This window comes from Odontomachus brunneus, unplaced genomic scaffold (assembly GCF_010583005.1).
Source record: "Odontomachus brunneus isolate Ranch 3 - 2012 unplaced genomic scaffold, Obru_v1 Obru_scaffold_062, whole genome shotgun sequence".
NCBI classification, from domain to species: Eukaryota; Metazoa; Arthropoda; class Insecta; order Hymenoptera; family Formicidae; genus Odontomachus; species Odontomachus brunneus.
Genome location: NW_022639512.1, coordinates 1,388,590 through 1,406,346, shown reverse-complemented (window position 1 = coordinate 1,406,346; position 17,757 = coordinate 1,388,590). Strand labels below are relative to the sequence as shown.

Sequence of the window (17,757 nt, the reverse complement as noted above, 5' to 3'; positions counted from 1 at the left end):
GTAAAAAATTAACACAAGAATTTAACACTTGAATACCGTCAGAAATCACAGTTTGTGTTAAATTGACATATGTATAATGTTAAATTAATTAAAATAAAACGTTAGTTTAACATTGGAGAGAAGTATAAATTTATGGTTTTGATGAAATGAAAATGTTAAATTGACATAATCTATGTCTGACATATTAAATATGTCAATTTAACACAACTTGTGACTCCTGACGGTATTAAAATATTAAATTCTTGTGTTAATTTTTTCCATATTATGCGTGTTACTTTTTAACACATTTGTTTTGTGTTAAATTTACACATAAATGAGAGTGGATGATTTGGGACACATGAAATGTGTTAAATTTAACACATCAGTTTTTACAGTATAGGATAGGAAGAACGAAGGAGAAATATTTCCCTTATATATATATATATATATATATATATATATATATATATATATATATATACACGCGTTTCCGTCGCACCGGCGGACACGTTTGCGCGGGCTTTTACAATGCTAATATAATTTTCTGTAAATACGGCAGTCACAAGTGCGGCGCCTTCTGTGTCGGCTCTTCATTTGCAACGCGATGAGCAACGTCGCGTGCGCCTTACATGTCCCCGGCGTGAGATTTGATATTAAAGCTTTCGCCGGCGGATTATTCATTACCGCGCTAACAACCCGACGTATCGGTCTTAATCACGATTCACAAATTAATCTCGCGGAACCGGCGACCGACGCGTGTATCGCGTTTGTTGACGGCACTGTCTACCTAAATATATTATCGGTTAGGGAAGCGGAAGGCGCAAGTTATGACTGTGTGTGCACGGGGATTACCGCTCGACTTCGGGCAAATATGTCCGTTGTACTGGTTGTAATTTAATCGACGGAATGTCGGGAAAACCGGGTCGGTGCAGTTACCCTCGCGAGTTTTCCGAGATCGACGTAAAATTCGTGGCCGGCGCGCGATCGCGTGGGAACGTTCGCGAGTAAAAAGCACTTTCGCCGCACTTTCTGATACTTCATAAAGTATCCGCGTCCCGCTGGGCTGAAATCTGATCTCGGGAGAGTTGAAAATTAAGTATGAAAGTTCGATTAAGGTCAAATCGAGCGCGCGCGCACAGAAGAGTGTGCGGGGATTAATTTAATCCTTCGGCGCGCGGATCCATTCTCAATTTAACATCAATATTGAATCCGTAACGGTTCACTTCGTACGGCGTACTTGGCAAGAAACCGCAAAACCTCGCGTGAAAGAACGCTAATTGCCGCTTTTATCGGTATAGGAAAATTCCGGACTTCGCACTGAATGGCTGCGATTCTCTGATTGCGACTCTCATAATTAAGAGATTTTATAGCGTGCCGTGAGAGAAGGCGCGTTTCTCTTTTATCACCGATTTAAATTGTCACATCCAATGACACAGGTCTGGCTCGCTGTGCGGAAACGTATATAATTGAAGATAATAATTTATTAGCATTAACATCAATATTCATTTCAGTACCGCTTTTATTACCTTTTGTCATGAACATATTTTAATATAAAAATGCTTTCAATAATTCGTGGGTAAAACGAATTATTGTATAAGTAATTTTATGAAAGCCGGGGGAACAAAATTAATAAAAGCGGAACTCTTTCTCTCTAAAAGCAATGAAGAGAAATTATCACAAATTAAATGAAGCTTTTAAATATTTCTTTCTTTTATCAGTAAATTATTCTTAATTATTCTTAAATCCATACAAAACATTTATATTGATATTTCCACTTTGTTGAAAACATTGCTTAGTAGAATTCAGTTTTTATGTTTGTCATACTTCAAAATATTTCTGTCTTTATATCTTTCTTTGTTAACGTCATAATATTTATATCTTTCTTTGTTAACATCAAAATATTTATATCTTTCTTTGTTAACGTCAAATACATCAAATACTTATGTTTTGAAGTCAAATATCATTTCTTAGCCGCATGTCTTTCCGACTCGAATGTCAAAGGGAAAGCAAGGCCATTTGAATCTATTATCTCACGCGCTCGTTAGAAATCTTCAAACAGAGACTAGCCATTGGATCTCCATGTGATTGGCACACGGGATGATGGCCCGAAAAATGGCGGTACCAATACGGAGTTGTGCTCACCAAGCACGAACAGGCATAAAATATGAATTGAAATATTGTCGCACTTTGCGAACGTATAGTTTATCGCTAAAATAATGATAATAAATAAAGATGTATACATATATATCCTTTAAAATATATAATGTAAGTTCTTGAAAATATTACATATAATCAATAATAATCGCATGTTATATAATGTTGAAAGAAATAAAAAACTCCTGAGATATTCAGATAATATAATAAATAATTAGTTAAAAAAAATATATATGTACTAGATAGTTTTAATAAATAGAGATTACTTGTATTGTTATTATAAGTTTTATTTAAAGGTACATAAATATGTACAAGTGTAATAGTTGTTAATTGTTCATTTTACGTTATATGATGTTAAATTTCGTGATTAAAATGATAAAATATCATGTTATTTATGTCATACAATTGATGTTGCAAGGACACGATTCTTGACGGTGTGCGAATGAAATACACATGCGAAAATCTATAGTATACATAATGTGAACTATACCAGGTATGTAAATATGAAACCGGAATTTTTGTATAGAAAATACACGTTTATTGTATGAAAATGATAAAAAATATTTTATTCGAAGTATTGCCCATCGCTAGCTATACATTTTTCCCACCTGTCTGACAATTTGTGGATGCCACGCCAAAAAAACTGTTGCTCTTTTGAGGCAAACCAGTCATCGAGCCATTTTCGTACATTTTCGTAAGAAGTGAAGCGCTGCTTAGCAAGTGCGTATACCATCGATGCAAATAAATAGTAATCGGACGGAGCCAAGTCTGAGTAAGCCGCATGCGAAAATATTTCCCAAGGAAACGCTTCAATCGTTTCCTTGACCAGTTTTGCTGTGTGTGATGGTGCATTCTCATGAAGCAAAATCACTTTGTGTTGCCTTTTTTTATATTCTGGTCGTTTTTCACGCAAAGCTTGATTCAAATCGATCATTTGTTGTCGGTAGCGTTCAGTATTAACGGTTTGATCAGGTTTTAGCAGCTCATAATAGATCACATCCTTCTGATCCCACCAAACACAGAGCATTGTCTTCCGTCCATAGCGATTTGGCCTTGCAGTCGATGTCGATAGTTTGCCTGGAGTTACCCATGATCTTTTACGCTTAGGATTCTCAAAATATATCCACTTTTCATCGCCAGTCACAATTCGATGGAGAAATGACTTTCTTTTGTACCTGGCGAGCAGCATTTCGCAAATGGTTTTTCGGTTTTCCTGCTGTCTTTCATTAAGTTCATGTGGAACCCATTTTCCCATCTTTTGGATCTTTCCCATCGCTCTCAAACGTATGGAGATGGCTTCTCGTGTCACATTTAATTGATCCGCGAGTTGTTGTTGCGTTTGAGTGTCATCCTCATCCAACAATGCTTGCAATTCGCTGTCTTCAAACTTTCTCGGTGGTCTTCCACGTTCTTCGTTTCTCACGTCAAAATCGCCACTTTTGAATTTTTTAAACCACTCAAAGCACTATGATTTACCAAGAGCATGTTCACCGTAAGCTTCGAGCGATTCTGCAGCAGTTTTCTTCAAATGGTAACAGAAAATCAATGCTGTCCGCAATCGTAGTTTCCAGACACAAAATTCGACATGTTCAACGTTATTACAAACTATGCTGTTGTATGAAACTTGTATTGTTGTGAGTTGAAAATCTTTGTCAGAGATGTCAATAAGGAAATGGCGCCAATGACGCGGTTTGACGGTAACTATATTGACAGCTAAGGCCATCTGTGGGCAAATTCCAGTTTCATATTTACAGACCTGGTACATTTTCACATGCGTATCTGATTCGCATACCGTCAAGAATCGAGCCCTAGATCGATACACACACACACACATACACACACACATTTAATAGATCAAGTACTCACTCACCAGCTCACACATATTCATCGCCGCCATTTTTCGGGCTAATGGCCAGTTTCTGTTTGAGGGTTTCTAGCGCTCGTTAGAGACCCTTTAATAAGAGTCTGGCCAACACATACATTGTTACAATACCTCGATTGAAATACCGTGATTGATCCGTCATTTTTTCTCTAATGACGTAGTAATACCACGTGATAGCAATGTAAACCCATGGCGATGCATAGTGCAATAAAATATAACAAATAATAAAATTTGATTTATTTCATTTATTTTCTCCTTTATCATCGAATGGTAAAATTGTCACTTCGCACTTCTCTTTCATCATTTACACGTTATATTGTACATTACATATAAAGAACACATTTATTCATAAAAACATAAAACAAGTTAATTGTAGTTTGAACAAAATGAAATCTGCACAAATAATATTGAAATATTATTCAAATCGATGTTTCGTCAGTGTTTGTGATATTAATCATTCATAATAATGCGCTCGCGCTGAAGCTACTCCTTTTAGATTAGAGAAAAAATGGCGGATCAATCAAAACACTCTAAAATCAGATTTCTGTTGGCCAGACTCTTATTAGAGGGTCTCTAGCGCTCGTTAATCATTCGCGACATCTTTCGTTCAACATGATTTTAAGAGCACAATGAACAACGCAGCTTTCGATTCGAGCGGACTGCGGTACGGGCAGCTGACAGCCCGATGAATTGAACGTATACTTTCGCGTTTTGCTTTCGTTTTCTTCATTCTCCCTTTTACGCTCCAAAAGGACAAACATACAATTGACGCAATCATCATTTTTAAGGAATTAGACCAACCTCGAATTGAGTAAGTAGTCAAAAAAAAATCTAAGATAAGCTTAGGTAGTGATTTGCAATCACTTTAAGTAGTCCGATGATTATTTCGGACGCTGTTACCAATTCGGTCTTGGTAAGCGTATGAATGTCTTACGCGACACTTCATGGCCTTTAAATGTCATATAAATTACCTGACGATAAGACTTAAGCGGCGTCTCGCAAACGCTAATAAAGAATCGAAATCTAATAAATCTATCCAGCAACATAATGTTGCTTTATATGTAGCAGAAGGCTGCATTAAAAAAAGCATAAAAGCTAATTTGTGAGCGGCATAGGGCTGCTTAATAATATTCCGTTTTTCGTTAATTTAATTATAATTTATTTAATATTTAATATATTTAAATGTTATTTTCCTCATATTTTGTAAGTTTATATATTTATTTAAGTCACTTTAATAATTGTTTTCATTTTAATGTATAATTTCCTCCTTTTCAATTTTATTAAAAATTTACTCTTAAAAATAAAAAAAAGTATAATACTTCATATTTAAAGCGTTCTTCATGCTCTTTGGATCTTATGTAATTTAAACACACTTCATCGACGGCTTGGTATAACGTAAAATTACATTTCCATTTGAAAAACGTAATTTATTATTAATTTAATATAACGTAGAATTATGTCTTCCTTTAGTATGACGAAAGTTGCAGTAATAATTCCGTGTTTTCTGCACCGACGCAGCGCATAATCTCGTAAAATAAGTACTTTAGGATGAATGAAATAACATTATGAAAATATCCTATTTTGTTCACAGGCGGAAATGGTGACGTCGAGGATGTGGATACCGATGTGCAGGACTATAGCACGGACGAGGACTACAACGACGTTTTCGACTCGACCACTAACGGGTGAGCGTTATATACATGCAACCCCTATCGTCTTATCGTCTTATCGCGGGATTAAACGCGCAACTATACCGTATATCCGTCTAACTGGCGCCGTGCTTAATTAGCAATTAAAATTGCCATCGATCGTCCATCCGCGATGACCGAGGACTTCCTACCTGCGTCTGGGCGAAATTGCTCGAGACAAACGAGGAAGCCGAGCCAGAGAACCCTCTTTAATCGTGTTATGCTTTCACACACGCGTCTCCTCTCCTCTTTTTCTTCGCGAGAACCTTTCGTTAGTGGAAACGAAAGGCGAGACGAGACGAGAGCTACTTTCGAGCCGTGTCGAAGTATCCCTCGCGATAATCGGTTTATACCGTAACTCTAGAAGAATGCAAATAAGGACTGTTTAACATTATCGTCAGCGTTCACGTATTCAGCACGTACGACAAACGGAAAGTGTGTTAATTTTGTAAGATTACGAACTGTATAAAAGATTTGAATAGCTCGACTATTGGAAAATAATCGCGACACTAAATAGCTGGATCTACTTTGCAAAAGCACGCTGGTGAAAAAAAGCAAGTAGCACATGGAAAAAATGTTTGGTTGAATTAACCAAATATCTAGTCGAATATGAGCGATCTAAAAATTTCGATTGAAGTAACCCGAATTCTGTTTAAGTCAATAAAAGTCTTGTTAACTTAAATAAAATTCGGGTTACTTCAATCGGAATCTCTGGATCGTTCATATTCGACCAGATATTTGGTTAATTCAACCAAACCTTTTTTTCCGTGCAGCTATAAGAAACGCCAGTAAGTACGCATACTGAAAAAAATTATCCGATAAAAAATTAACAAACGGATATTTCCAATCAAAATACCGATGAATTTTTATATCCAATCAGGATATCCGATTAAATTTATCAAATACTTCCGGTCATAATGGCATTTCATCAGATAAACCGATCAAAAAATTATAAACTGATATTTCTCATCAGATGTTTCTTGATCGAATACAAAAATTCATCGATTTTTATCGGAAATATTCGTTAATTTCTTATCGAATAATTTCACTTAATATATAAGAAGTTACACCTTACCTATGTTGGTGAAATTAATATATATTGTAAGTATGATAATTAGAAATAATTTGCAAAAAAGACTAGGTGGAGGACGACATTAGTTTAGAAGATATAACAAATTAAAGTTTGATAATTTTAATGCTTTTCTTTAAGGCCTGGTTGCACCAATATTATTTTGGCTTTAAGCGAGAAACTTAAACATATATCTATCTTTATCTTTATTTCTAAATAAATAAAGACAGACACATATATTTAAGTCTCATTTAAAATCAAAATAACATTGGTACAACCGAGCCTAAATATTATAAATTTAGGAACGAAGTACGTCGTACTAATTTGTTTCGCATCTTCCAACTATTGTAGAAAAAGTTTTTGCTCATATTATTTGAAGGATGGGATTAAATTTGCGTCGTTTAATCAGTAAGTTGAATAATTACCGCAATATATAACTTTATATATCCTCAAGAAATTTTTGATAAAAAGCTTTTTTTGGAATCAAAGGCAGATTCTCCAGTAAACTTACAATTTAAAGAAGTTATTATTTTCAGGCGAATTTTCAAACATACATTCTTCAACATGGCGCCCTCGCATTTCGCGCAAAAAATTAAGCAAAAATATACACGAACAATTGAAATAAAAAGTTTCAAAATCTTTACGATAATCAATGAAGAAGCATCACGCGCAAGTCTTGACGCGATGTTTGTTCCGAGACAAGTCCTTCTTCGACGACTCGATGGAGAAGTCGAAATTTCTTCGACGACTCGAGGGAGAAGTCGAAATTTCTTCGACACTTTTAATCGCAATTCGACTCGAATTGGTCGACGATTGAACACGACAGGTATGATGACAGCGCGTGAGAAAGAAGGGACAATAATACGTAAGGAACGAAGGACGTTTCTCACAGTTTCGTTCCTATCGGGAAACCGGGACAGAAATGAAGGAAGGAACAAGAAAGAGAGAGAGAGAGAGAGAGAGAGAGAGAGAGAACAGAAACCCGCGGGGCTTAATAAGGAAGCGACTTGATTGGTTCGATTCGAAAGCTAATAATGCCACTTCCCGTGTAGGCAAGCTCCGGGTGGAACTGCAAAGGCTGCCGCATGATTAAATTTGAATTCTCTGCTTCCCTCCCCGACAACCTCGATTCCTGTCGTTTCCCCTCCTCGCGGCTAAGCTAATTTGCAAAGGACGCGTCGATAGAGCCAATCGAAATTCCGTAGTCCAAATTTCATATCCGCGCTTTCTCCGGCTCGCCCGGACGCGAAGTCGCTTCCGATAGACGCCACGGTGTGAGTTTACGGCGAGCTATGAAAATATATATATATTCGAAAATTCCCATCTTCGGGAATGTCCCTCCGCGCAAACGCGTTGGTTGGGGAAAATCGCGCGCGCAATTTCCGCGCCGCGCGATTTTCTCTCGACGAGGAGTTGATATCGACGTCCCGTCGCAATAAATCAGTTTTTGTCGTTACACTGGAAAATTTAATATCGAAATCAACGTCCCAGAGAAAGGAGAGAGAAAAGTTCCAAATTCGTCGAAGGCGAGCTACCTGAAACGTCATCGGATAGTTCCGAGCTTCACCTTGCCGGATATCAAAAAGTTCGAATGCGTATTTAATGTATCCTTTTTAATTCTTCGTTCCGCTCTGTCAAGAAGATCCCTCGCGCCGAATGGAAAAGTCTCGCAAGTAGCGCGAGACACGCAATTTTCTCTCCTCAAGAATCCGATATCGACGTCCCGTCGCAATAAATCACTTCGTCGGCGCGTTAAAAAAAAATTGAATATCGAAATCGACGTCGAGCAGAAAGTAAAGAGTCTGCGAGTCCCATTCTCTTAATTAAAATGTCAAGGTGCCGATAGTTCGCAAGTTGTGAAACGAGAAACGCGAAAATTCTTAGTCGATTTGTTAATCGAAATAAAATTAATATCTGTCGACGGGGAATCAAAAGTATTCCGTTTCTCTCGACATATTCGTTTTCAGTGAGAGGACAGTCGATACGATCACTCGAGACAGACAGAGAGAGAGAGAGAGAGAGAGAGAAAAAGAGAGAGAAGGGAGAGGAGTGGAGAAACATCCGCCCCGACTTATATAAATTCTACTGTCGTCATTTTGCACGATCCAGTCTCCACCGTACTCTCGGTTACGCGGGTGTCACGCGCGAATCGATACGCGAAGGGCAGATTTACCGCGGTATATATTCCGACATGATAATACACTCGTCGTTATTGAAATTACACACCATAAAACGTGCGACATCTTGCTTCCAAGGCAGCGTGTATATATCTTTGGCCGTCCCGTTGGAATTTATATCTTCCTCCCGTAGCCGTGCTCTCTCAAGAAAAGTATATCCCGGGGATCTATATGCGGCTATATATGCAATCTTATAATACCGCAGAATTTTTACTTATCCCACGCCATGAATTACCGCCGCGAATGAAATACTTAAGCCCCCGTGAAATGTGCGGAACGCTCACAAAGTGATAATAAAGAGCGTGAAACGCGCGAGGCACGTAAAATGCAACGGCGGGTGTAATCGATTACAGCGCATTACCCGATTAAACAATAAAACACCGAGTTTGTGTTACCTACTGAATCGGCGCAAACCTGCAGTTTATACACACGAGTTATACAGCTATCGTCACAAATTCACGGCAACGCGATTTAATTGCATTAACCGAGCTTTCCGAGCCGGAGTTTCATTTTATATTCGCGAGCGACCTGGACACGGAAATTTGATACAACCAATTTGTAATAGCGTTTAGATAAATGAAGTCACGGCTATCGCCGTTAATCCACCGCGACTAATAACTTCGTTGTTATCGGGTAAGTCGCTGTACGCGAGTCTAATGTCGCGCAACATTCGGCCTCGCGCGTAACGATGCGCGATTTATGAAATTATATATCGCGATGCAATCTTTTTTAAGAATCTCAATGAATACGATATATCGTGTCACAATTTTGTATCGCAAACATAATTTTAAATCCCTCGCGATTTTATATCGTAAATACGAGATTTAATTATAAGGGAACCATAATGTTTAAATAAACGTTAATTATAGTAAAAATAAATAGATAACCTCTCTCTCTCTCCCTCCCACCCCTCCTCTCTCTCTTTATTTCTCTCTCTCTCTTTTCATACCGCATCAAAATATTCTTTGAAATGTCCACTATAAAAAAACATGTTTTATTGTGAGAGAATAATTAAAAATAAAAGCACAATAAAGTTAAATGATATTACCGTAAAGACATTACTTAACTTCATTATGCTTTCTACTCGGAGCAAAACGGAAGACATTTTACAAAACTTGTTTATTTCCCAATCATTAATTTTGAAACGTTTTTGAAAGTGACTTTTTAAAACATGCAATAAATAAAGATGTATTTTTGCACATTTAATTCACTATAATTATCTATTAGCAATATGTTTCTTATAAAATAAGATTACCTTTTTTTATTACCTTTTTCTATTAAAATATTAATGATAATATTTTTAAGTATAGTAATCTTTGATAATCTTCTGAAACATATAAAAAAATATATACAAAAAACATATATAAAAAGAAATAATGCAACTTAATGTTTTAAAACTGTTGCAGAAAATATTGTAAAAATTACTATACAATTTTAGTACTCCGGTAGCAAATAGACATTATTATGAAAATATAATAAAACATATTAAAAAGGACTATAAACATGAGATAATTTTACTACATTTATGGTAATTTTTACTATGTTTACGGTCACTTTTACTATGTCTTATTATAATTTTTATCATAATATCAATCTATTTCCGGAGTATTAAAATTGTGTTGTAATTTTTACTACAATATTCTTTCCGTGTATAATAGCATAATCTCATTATGCTTCTAAATGTAATAAGTTTGGATTAGATAATATAAAATATCATAGATTGTCGCGTGATATTTGCACAGATACTTAACCAAAGACGAGTGATTTTCATTCGTGAAATGAGTGAAATCGAGAATATAGACGGAGATAAAGTTGACCCATTATTAAGGGCCGGCAGGGGAGCTGTGGAGACCTCTCTCACAGGTCCCGAACTACTAATCAGGATACATATTTTATATGTGGCCTGCTTTACCTTGCGCTGCCGGGCAACTGCGCTCAGCACCAACACAACATGGCCACATTGCCGTATGTTTGTATTTTGATTATTACAAAACCAAATATACGGTTAACAGGATCGTGCCGGACATTAACACACAGAGGAAGGTTGCCTGCATCATGTTTGTACAGTCCGTCACAACAATTATTCGGCCGAAAAGTTGTAACATCGAAATTCCTGGTCTGTTCTTTTCAGCTGCACTGCAATAAGTTATAAGAACTGATGCAAGAGTGAGAAAACATATAGTTGTCTCACTTTAACTTAATACACCAACTCAGCAGTGCAGCTGAAAAGGACAGACCATCTAAAAGATAGGCACATCTGGCCCCCCGGTATCTCCCCTACTCTGAAGTTTCGCGTTTACATAACCACGCGGCACATTAGCTTACATCATTACGTCGCGGCGTAATGACACGGTAATGCGTTTCGCCGCGATTGAAATTACGCGTCGTAGTCGATCGTGGTGACACATTATGGTCGTGATACCGATAGAACGAGCGCGACCACACACATCGCTCATTGTGTGTGCCCGCGCGGGCTCGTATTTGCATGTGTGCGCGCGCACTCGCTCGATCGCACACTATCTCGACGTGCACTTCTCCAATGCGATCGCTATACATTATTCCACCCTAAATGCAGCATAGCTCCATTAATATTGATGCCCGGTTGGCTGCGGGTAGCTCCTACGAGTAGCCGCATCTCTATACGGGATGTTAAGCAAGAATAGATCTCTGCCTTGGGTGTTCCCGTAATCGCGCGATTACGCCGCGATTTTGGAGAAAATTTCACGTACGCGATCAAAGCGCGCTTCAGAACATTTGGATAATAAAGTCTTCGATTGAAATATAAGTCACTTTTAGTTTGACTCGACGTCTACGAGAAAAAGAAAAACAGCGTTGAATAAATTCGAAAAGAGATTCTATACAGGATGTCCGACAAAAACTCACTACGGAATTGCAGTGTGCATGCAAAACTGAGTGAAAGATTTCCTATTATTCTTCCAGTAACCACGTAAAATTTCGAGATATTAATGAAAAAAGATTGGCGAAACAGAAAGTACGATGTTGCGGGCCAAACTCTGTAAAATCTCATCAGGATTAAAGTCCTGTAATAGAAGAGCATTGAGAATCGATAAATGCGATATATCGAAAAGCTTGTCATTTTATTTCTTCATGTAAGACAGACTTGGTCAATGGGTTCTAATCTTCGGCTATATTGAAAGAAAAAATGTGACAGATTAAAATCAAAATTAGGTTATAAGATAGAATGAAAATTCACATAAATAATAGCTGCTTGCTTATAATTTTAATTTACTAATGTAATGTAATGTCAAAATATTATCTGAAAATATATTTTACTGTATTATTAATTTTTACTCGTTCACAATAATAGGAAATAAGATGGCATTGAATCACGTAATTTAATTAGCTAATTAGCCAAAATGGTTTGGAATGTATTTATATTATGGAACTCTAATCAGGGTCACAAAACTTATGTATTTCAAGTGACCAGCACTCTCTGAAATAAAATCTTCGATAGGCAAGAGCAAAGACGTATATGAATAAATATTTATATGTACAATATTTATTTATTTATTAATAATTACACATTTACACAAATAATACATTTTCTTATTTATGAGAATCTTTCGAGAAACCAGAGAAACTAACTTCTTTTGCGTGAGAGTTGTAACATCATTGCATGTTAAAACGGCACGTATGTATTCATGTATATACTACCGCCTATATTTATTTGATTTTTTACCTCTTCAGAGACAAATAAGTTCATTATCTTACACTATTTTTCATGATCTTGGTCTATTAAATTTTCCTTGTTTATTTAAATGTACTCACAGAATGTTTGTATACCAGGTCTGTAAATATGAAACCGGAATTTGCCCATAGATGGCCCTAGCTGTCAATGTAGTTACCGTCAAACCGCGTCATTGGCGCCATTTCCTTGTTGACATCTCTGACAAAGATTTTCAACTCACAACAATACAAGTTTCATACAACAGCATAGTTTATAATAGCGTCGAACATGTCGAATTTTGTGCCTGGAAACTACGATTTGCGGACAGCATTGATTTTCTGTTACCATTTGAAGAAAACTGCTGCAGAATCGCATCGAATACTTCTCGAAGCTTACGGTGAGCATGCTCTTGGTAAATCACAGTGCTTTGAGTGGTTTAAAAAATTCAAAAGTGGCGATTTTGACGTGAGAAACGAAGAACGTGGAAGACCACCGAAAAAGTTTGAAGACAGCGAATTGCAAGCATTGTTGGATGAGGATGACACTCAAACGCAACAACAACTCGCGGATCAATTAAATGTGACACGAGAAGCCGTCTCCATACGTTTGAAAGCCATGGGAAAGATCCAGAAGATGGGAAAATGGGTTCCACATGAACTGAATGAAAGACAGCAGGAAAACCGAAAAACCACTTGCGAAATGCTGCTCGCCAGGTACAAAAGAAAGTCATTTCTCCATCGAATTGTGACTGGCGATGAAAAGTGGATATATTTTGAGAATCCTAAGCGTAAAAGATCATGGGTAACTCCAGGCGAACCATCGACATCGATTGCAAGGCCAAATCGCTATGGACGGAAGACAATGCTCTGTGTTTGATGGGATCAGAAGGGTATGATCTATTATGATCTGCTAAAACCTGACCAAACCATTAATACTGAACGCTACCGACAACAAATGATCGATTTGAATCAAGCTTTGCGTGAAAAACGACCAGAATATAAAAAAAGGCAACACAAAGTGATTTTGCTTCATGATAATGCACCATCACACACAGCAAAACTGGTCAAGGAAACGATTGAGGCGTTTAGTTGGGAAATACTTTCGCATGCGGCTTACTCACCAGACTTGGCTCCGTCCGATTACTATTTATTTGCATCGATGGGACACGCACTTGCTAAGCAGCGCTTCACTTCTTACGAAAATGTACGAAAATGGCTCGATAACTGGTTTGCCTCAAAAGAGCAACAATTTTTTTGGCGTGGCATCCACAAATTGTCAGACAAGTGGGAAAAATGTATAGCTAGCGATGGGCAATACTTCGAATAAAATATTTTTTATCATTTTCATACAATAAACGTGTATTTTCTATACAAAAATTCCGGTTTCATATTTACATACCTGGTATATGTATATAGCGCCGCCATATTGTTGCTGGTTATGCCGTTTACACATGCGTACTGGAAATTTATTCCTATATTCCTGACTACGATTGTAACTAGTTATATTTAAACTGTGCTCGCATAATTTTGGTTCGTCAATCTTTTCTCATTAATATCTCGAAATTTCACGTGGTTGATTAGAAAATGATAAGTAACTTTTGCTCAGATTGATGTGTTTCAGCTGCACAATTTATTCCTATATTCCTGACTACGATTGTAACTAGTTATATTTAAATGTGCTCGCATAATTTTGGTTCGTCAATCTTTTCTTATTAATATCTCGAAATTTCACGTGGTTGTTTAAAAAATGATAAGTAACTTTTGCTCAGGTTGATGTGTTTCAACTGCAGTTCATCAACGAGTTGCCGGACATCCTGCATAATATCGTAAAGAAAAATTTACCAATCCCGGGGAAAATAGAGATACAGACGTGTATGCGAAATAAATATTAACATACAAGTACAAATGTGCACGGTAATATGCGAAAGAAATAAAAGTGTTAATCGATTTGTCTGTTGGCGTACGAATATGAGTAGCAGTGGAAATTTGTATAATTGCAACATCACCGATAATAATTGCCGACGCGGTATCGTTTACCCCTAATTTGAATGTAAATGTAACAGCGTGCATCGCTCTCCGATGAGCGTGGAGATCGTTAATGCCAAAACAACGTGTTATTAGCCTGAAAATGACGCCAGCGTTACCATATGCGATACCATAAACCTCTTCATGCGACATGGAATCATGCCGTAATCGAGATCGTTATTCAATAATAACAAATACGTAATAGGAAACCGCAAAAATACACTCGACGTCGATAAATTGCTCCGCGATTATTCCTCGGACGTTTATGAAATTAGTCATAAAAAGCGGAACGATATACGGGAGGAAATTGCAGGATAAACTCTGGCGGCAGATATTTTCACTGTATTTTCATGTTGAACGTCGAATGCTTCGACCACGCTCCGAAAATTCCGATTTATTTCTAATAAGTTCATAAAAGAGTCATATATTGTAATTCTTCATATATATTAAAAGAGATTTAGTTTATTAATATACTGCTCTCAAAAACGATTCAAGGATTGTTTTTTCGGATACTTGTATCGCTTGCAGATACTCAAGATATCGAATACTTTTCATAGTATGTCTCTTACGGGTGTATTGCCTCTCTCTTTCAAAAATAATGAAAAATTTTAGAAAAAATTTAAATGGGAAATATTGTATTTAAAAGTAATCACAAACAATTTTTTTAACATTAATTCAAAGTCTGGATCAAAAGTTATTCCACTTTGAAATGTAAGTCTAGTAAACATAATGACGTCAAATAATGTTTTAATGACGCATTAATGACGTCTCTAATGTCAATAATATGTCATTTGACGTCATCCTACTACATGGAAGTATTTTAAATCATCTTATAAAAATGCATCATATTGCTATCTTTAGAAAAGAAGGGGAAAGAATATTTATAAAAATAAAATCTTAATTTCTGTATATATGTGCTTTAAGTATTCAAAATGTGATGTATGCAAAATTACAATTGCGACTTAGACATAAAAATTTTTTAATTGAAAATAATATAAAATGAAGTAAATAAACTATAAGATGCGAGATGTTAAAATAAAAATACGTTTTTATATGGAAATATTAGCGTATTTCCAATTTTTAGTGATTTTTGCAAGGACATTACGGACAATACATCCTTAACCTTCAGCAAACGCATTTACATTTTGACTGTAGAATTGTTCAATGAAACTGTGCATTAAATATGATCTCCTCCAATCGATTTTAACTAAGCATATATCTATACATCAATCTGTCGCATTCCCTCCCGGAAAATCTTTAAGTACTTCTAAATACATTCGCAGATGACAGAGACCAGTTGATAAAATCGCGCGGACGATGATACAAATATTAAAAAGTTTCCTGAACAACTCGCGACAAGCGAGGCTCGGTCCGTTACGTAAATTTTCATCTGACAATCCGTACGTTTCCTCCTAGCATTAAGTTCAACTTTCCAGGCAAGCGAGCGAGAAACAAGCTCCGCCACTTAAAATGTTGTCTCCGGCATTGGGGGTGCGGGATCCCGGTCGCCGTCGAGCGCGAGGGGAAGAGGGGAGGTTAAACGTTGCATTATTTATAGAAACCCTGCAACCTCCTAATCTCCGTCTGAGAAGGTCTCCTGCTTGAAATGGCCAACGAAGGAAGGTGACGTAATGCCGTCGGTGCGACGAAGTGTTAACGCTCTCGCGACGCGTTTTCCCTATAAATCTTCCGGACTCTTCCAAAGGTCTCACAGATTACATCTCACTCCGCCGCGTCTCGCGCTTCGAAATCCTGCGATATTTAATTACGATATTTTTGCAATATGGCGCTTTGACGCGTGAGCTTAAGTCGCGTTGGCCCCCCGAGGCACGTGATTTAAATAATTGAGGGCTAGCGGTGCACGATCACACGCGTACACACACGTACACGTACATACAGGTCCCTTCTGTCATTATGATCCACCCTACATCACGATAAACGATCACTTATCCTCCCATTCCCTCGAGCAATACCGAAGCAATCAATCGATAGACTAAACAACTATTCAGAGCACAAAAAATAAATGGTTCTTTTGTTAAAAAAAAAAAGAAAAATTTGATTTTAGTTTTTCGAAAAAATATCCAAGTATAGTAATATCAAAAACTGGAATAATAATGGAAAGGAAAAATAATGTACCTGCCACATAATTCTACACTGAGAGAAGAATTTAGTAAATATTATCAAAATTTGGTTACTATTACTAAATGGTAGACGTAAATATAGCGGGCCAAAGCTATGGCAATACTTATTAATTAATTTAGTTCTGTAAAATAAATTATTTATTTGACAGAAGTAAAATTTATTTGCTTCCAGAATATATTTGGTAAATAAAACTTATTGAATAGTTGAGCAAAATAAGCGATTTTGTAATAGTTACAAAATTTTTGGTAGGTTCAATCAACCATCTGTAATAATAGATATTGAAACAATGTAATAGCTGCAAATGAATGAATTTTTCGTTGTGCTGCAACAAAACATACTTATACTGGTAACAAAATAGAACTCGTACCTACTGAATTTTTTATTACATGGGATATAACAATTTCATAACAATTATCAAATATCTGTTCATAACTGTAATATATTTCATATGAAATATTTAACATTAAATAACTATTACTAAATTATTTAATTGATGTTACTGTGAATGCAATTACGTCATACTCCCAATCTATTAAATATTTGGCAATTATTATCATATTTAGTATTAGTTACTAAGGATCCAACGAATTTCTGTAACTAAATCCAGTTTGTTATAGTTACCAGTCTTTTCTCTCAGTGTATGCATAACACGTACACGATAAATTCTTCAGGAAAAATCCATTTCATTAATTTGAGTCTCTCTCTCTCTCTCTCTCTCTCTCTCTCTCTCTCTCTCTCTCTCTCTCTCTCAAGGATGATAAAAATAAAGTGAAATTATATACAATAAAATAAAAAATGTATACAATAAAAACCGCTTAAAGATATTCTGTAGAGAAGCGGATTACTCGAGATTTCGCGACAGGAATATTTAGAGACAAGCTGGTCGAATTCGTCTGCGTTTTCCAAGACTTTAATTTTAATCTCGCGCTGCACCTCCCCCCCCCCCCCCCCCCC

General features: G+C 36.6%; 1 protein-coding gene across 1 annotated transcript in view; it reads left to right on the top strand.

Moving 5' to 3' along the window:
- The window catches only part of LOC116846245 (tyrosine-protein kinase transmembrane receptor Ror), a 549,039-nt gene that overhangs the window by 431,877 nt on the left and 99,405 nt on the right, over positions 1 to 17,757 (top strand). The window contains exon 2 of the mRNA XM_032819815.1: positions 5,607 to 5,700. Coding sequence (XP_032675706.1) covers positions 5,607 to 5,700 — 94 coding nt within the window. The remainder of the gene's footprint in view (positions 1 to 5,606; positions 5,701 to 17,757) is intronic.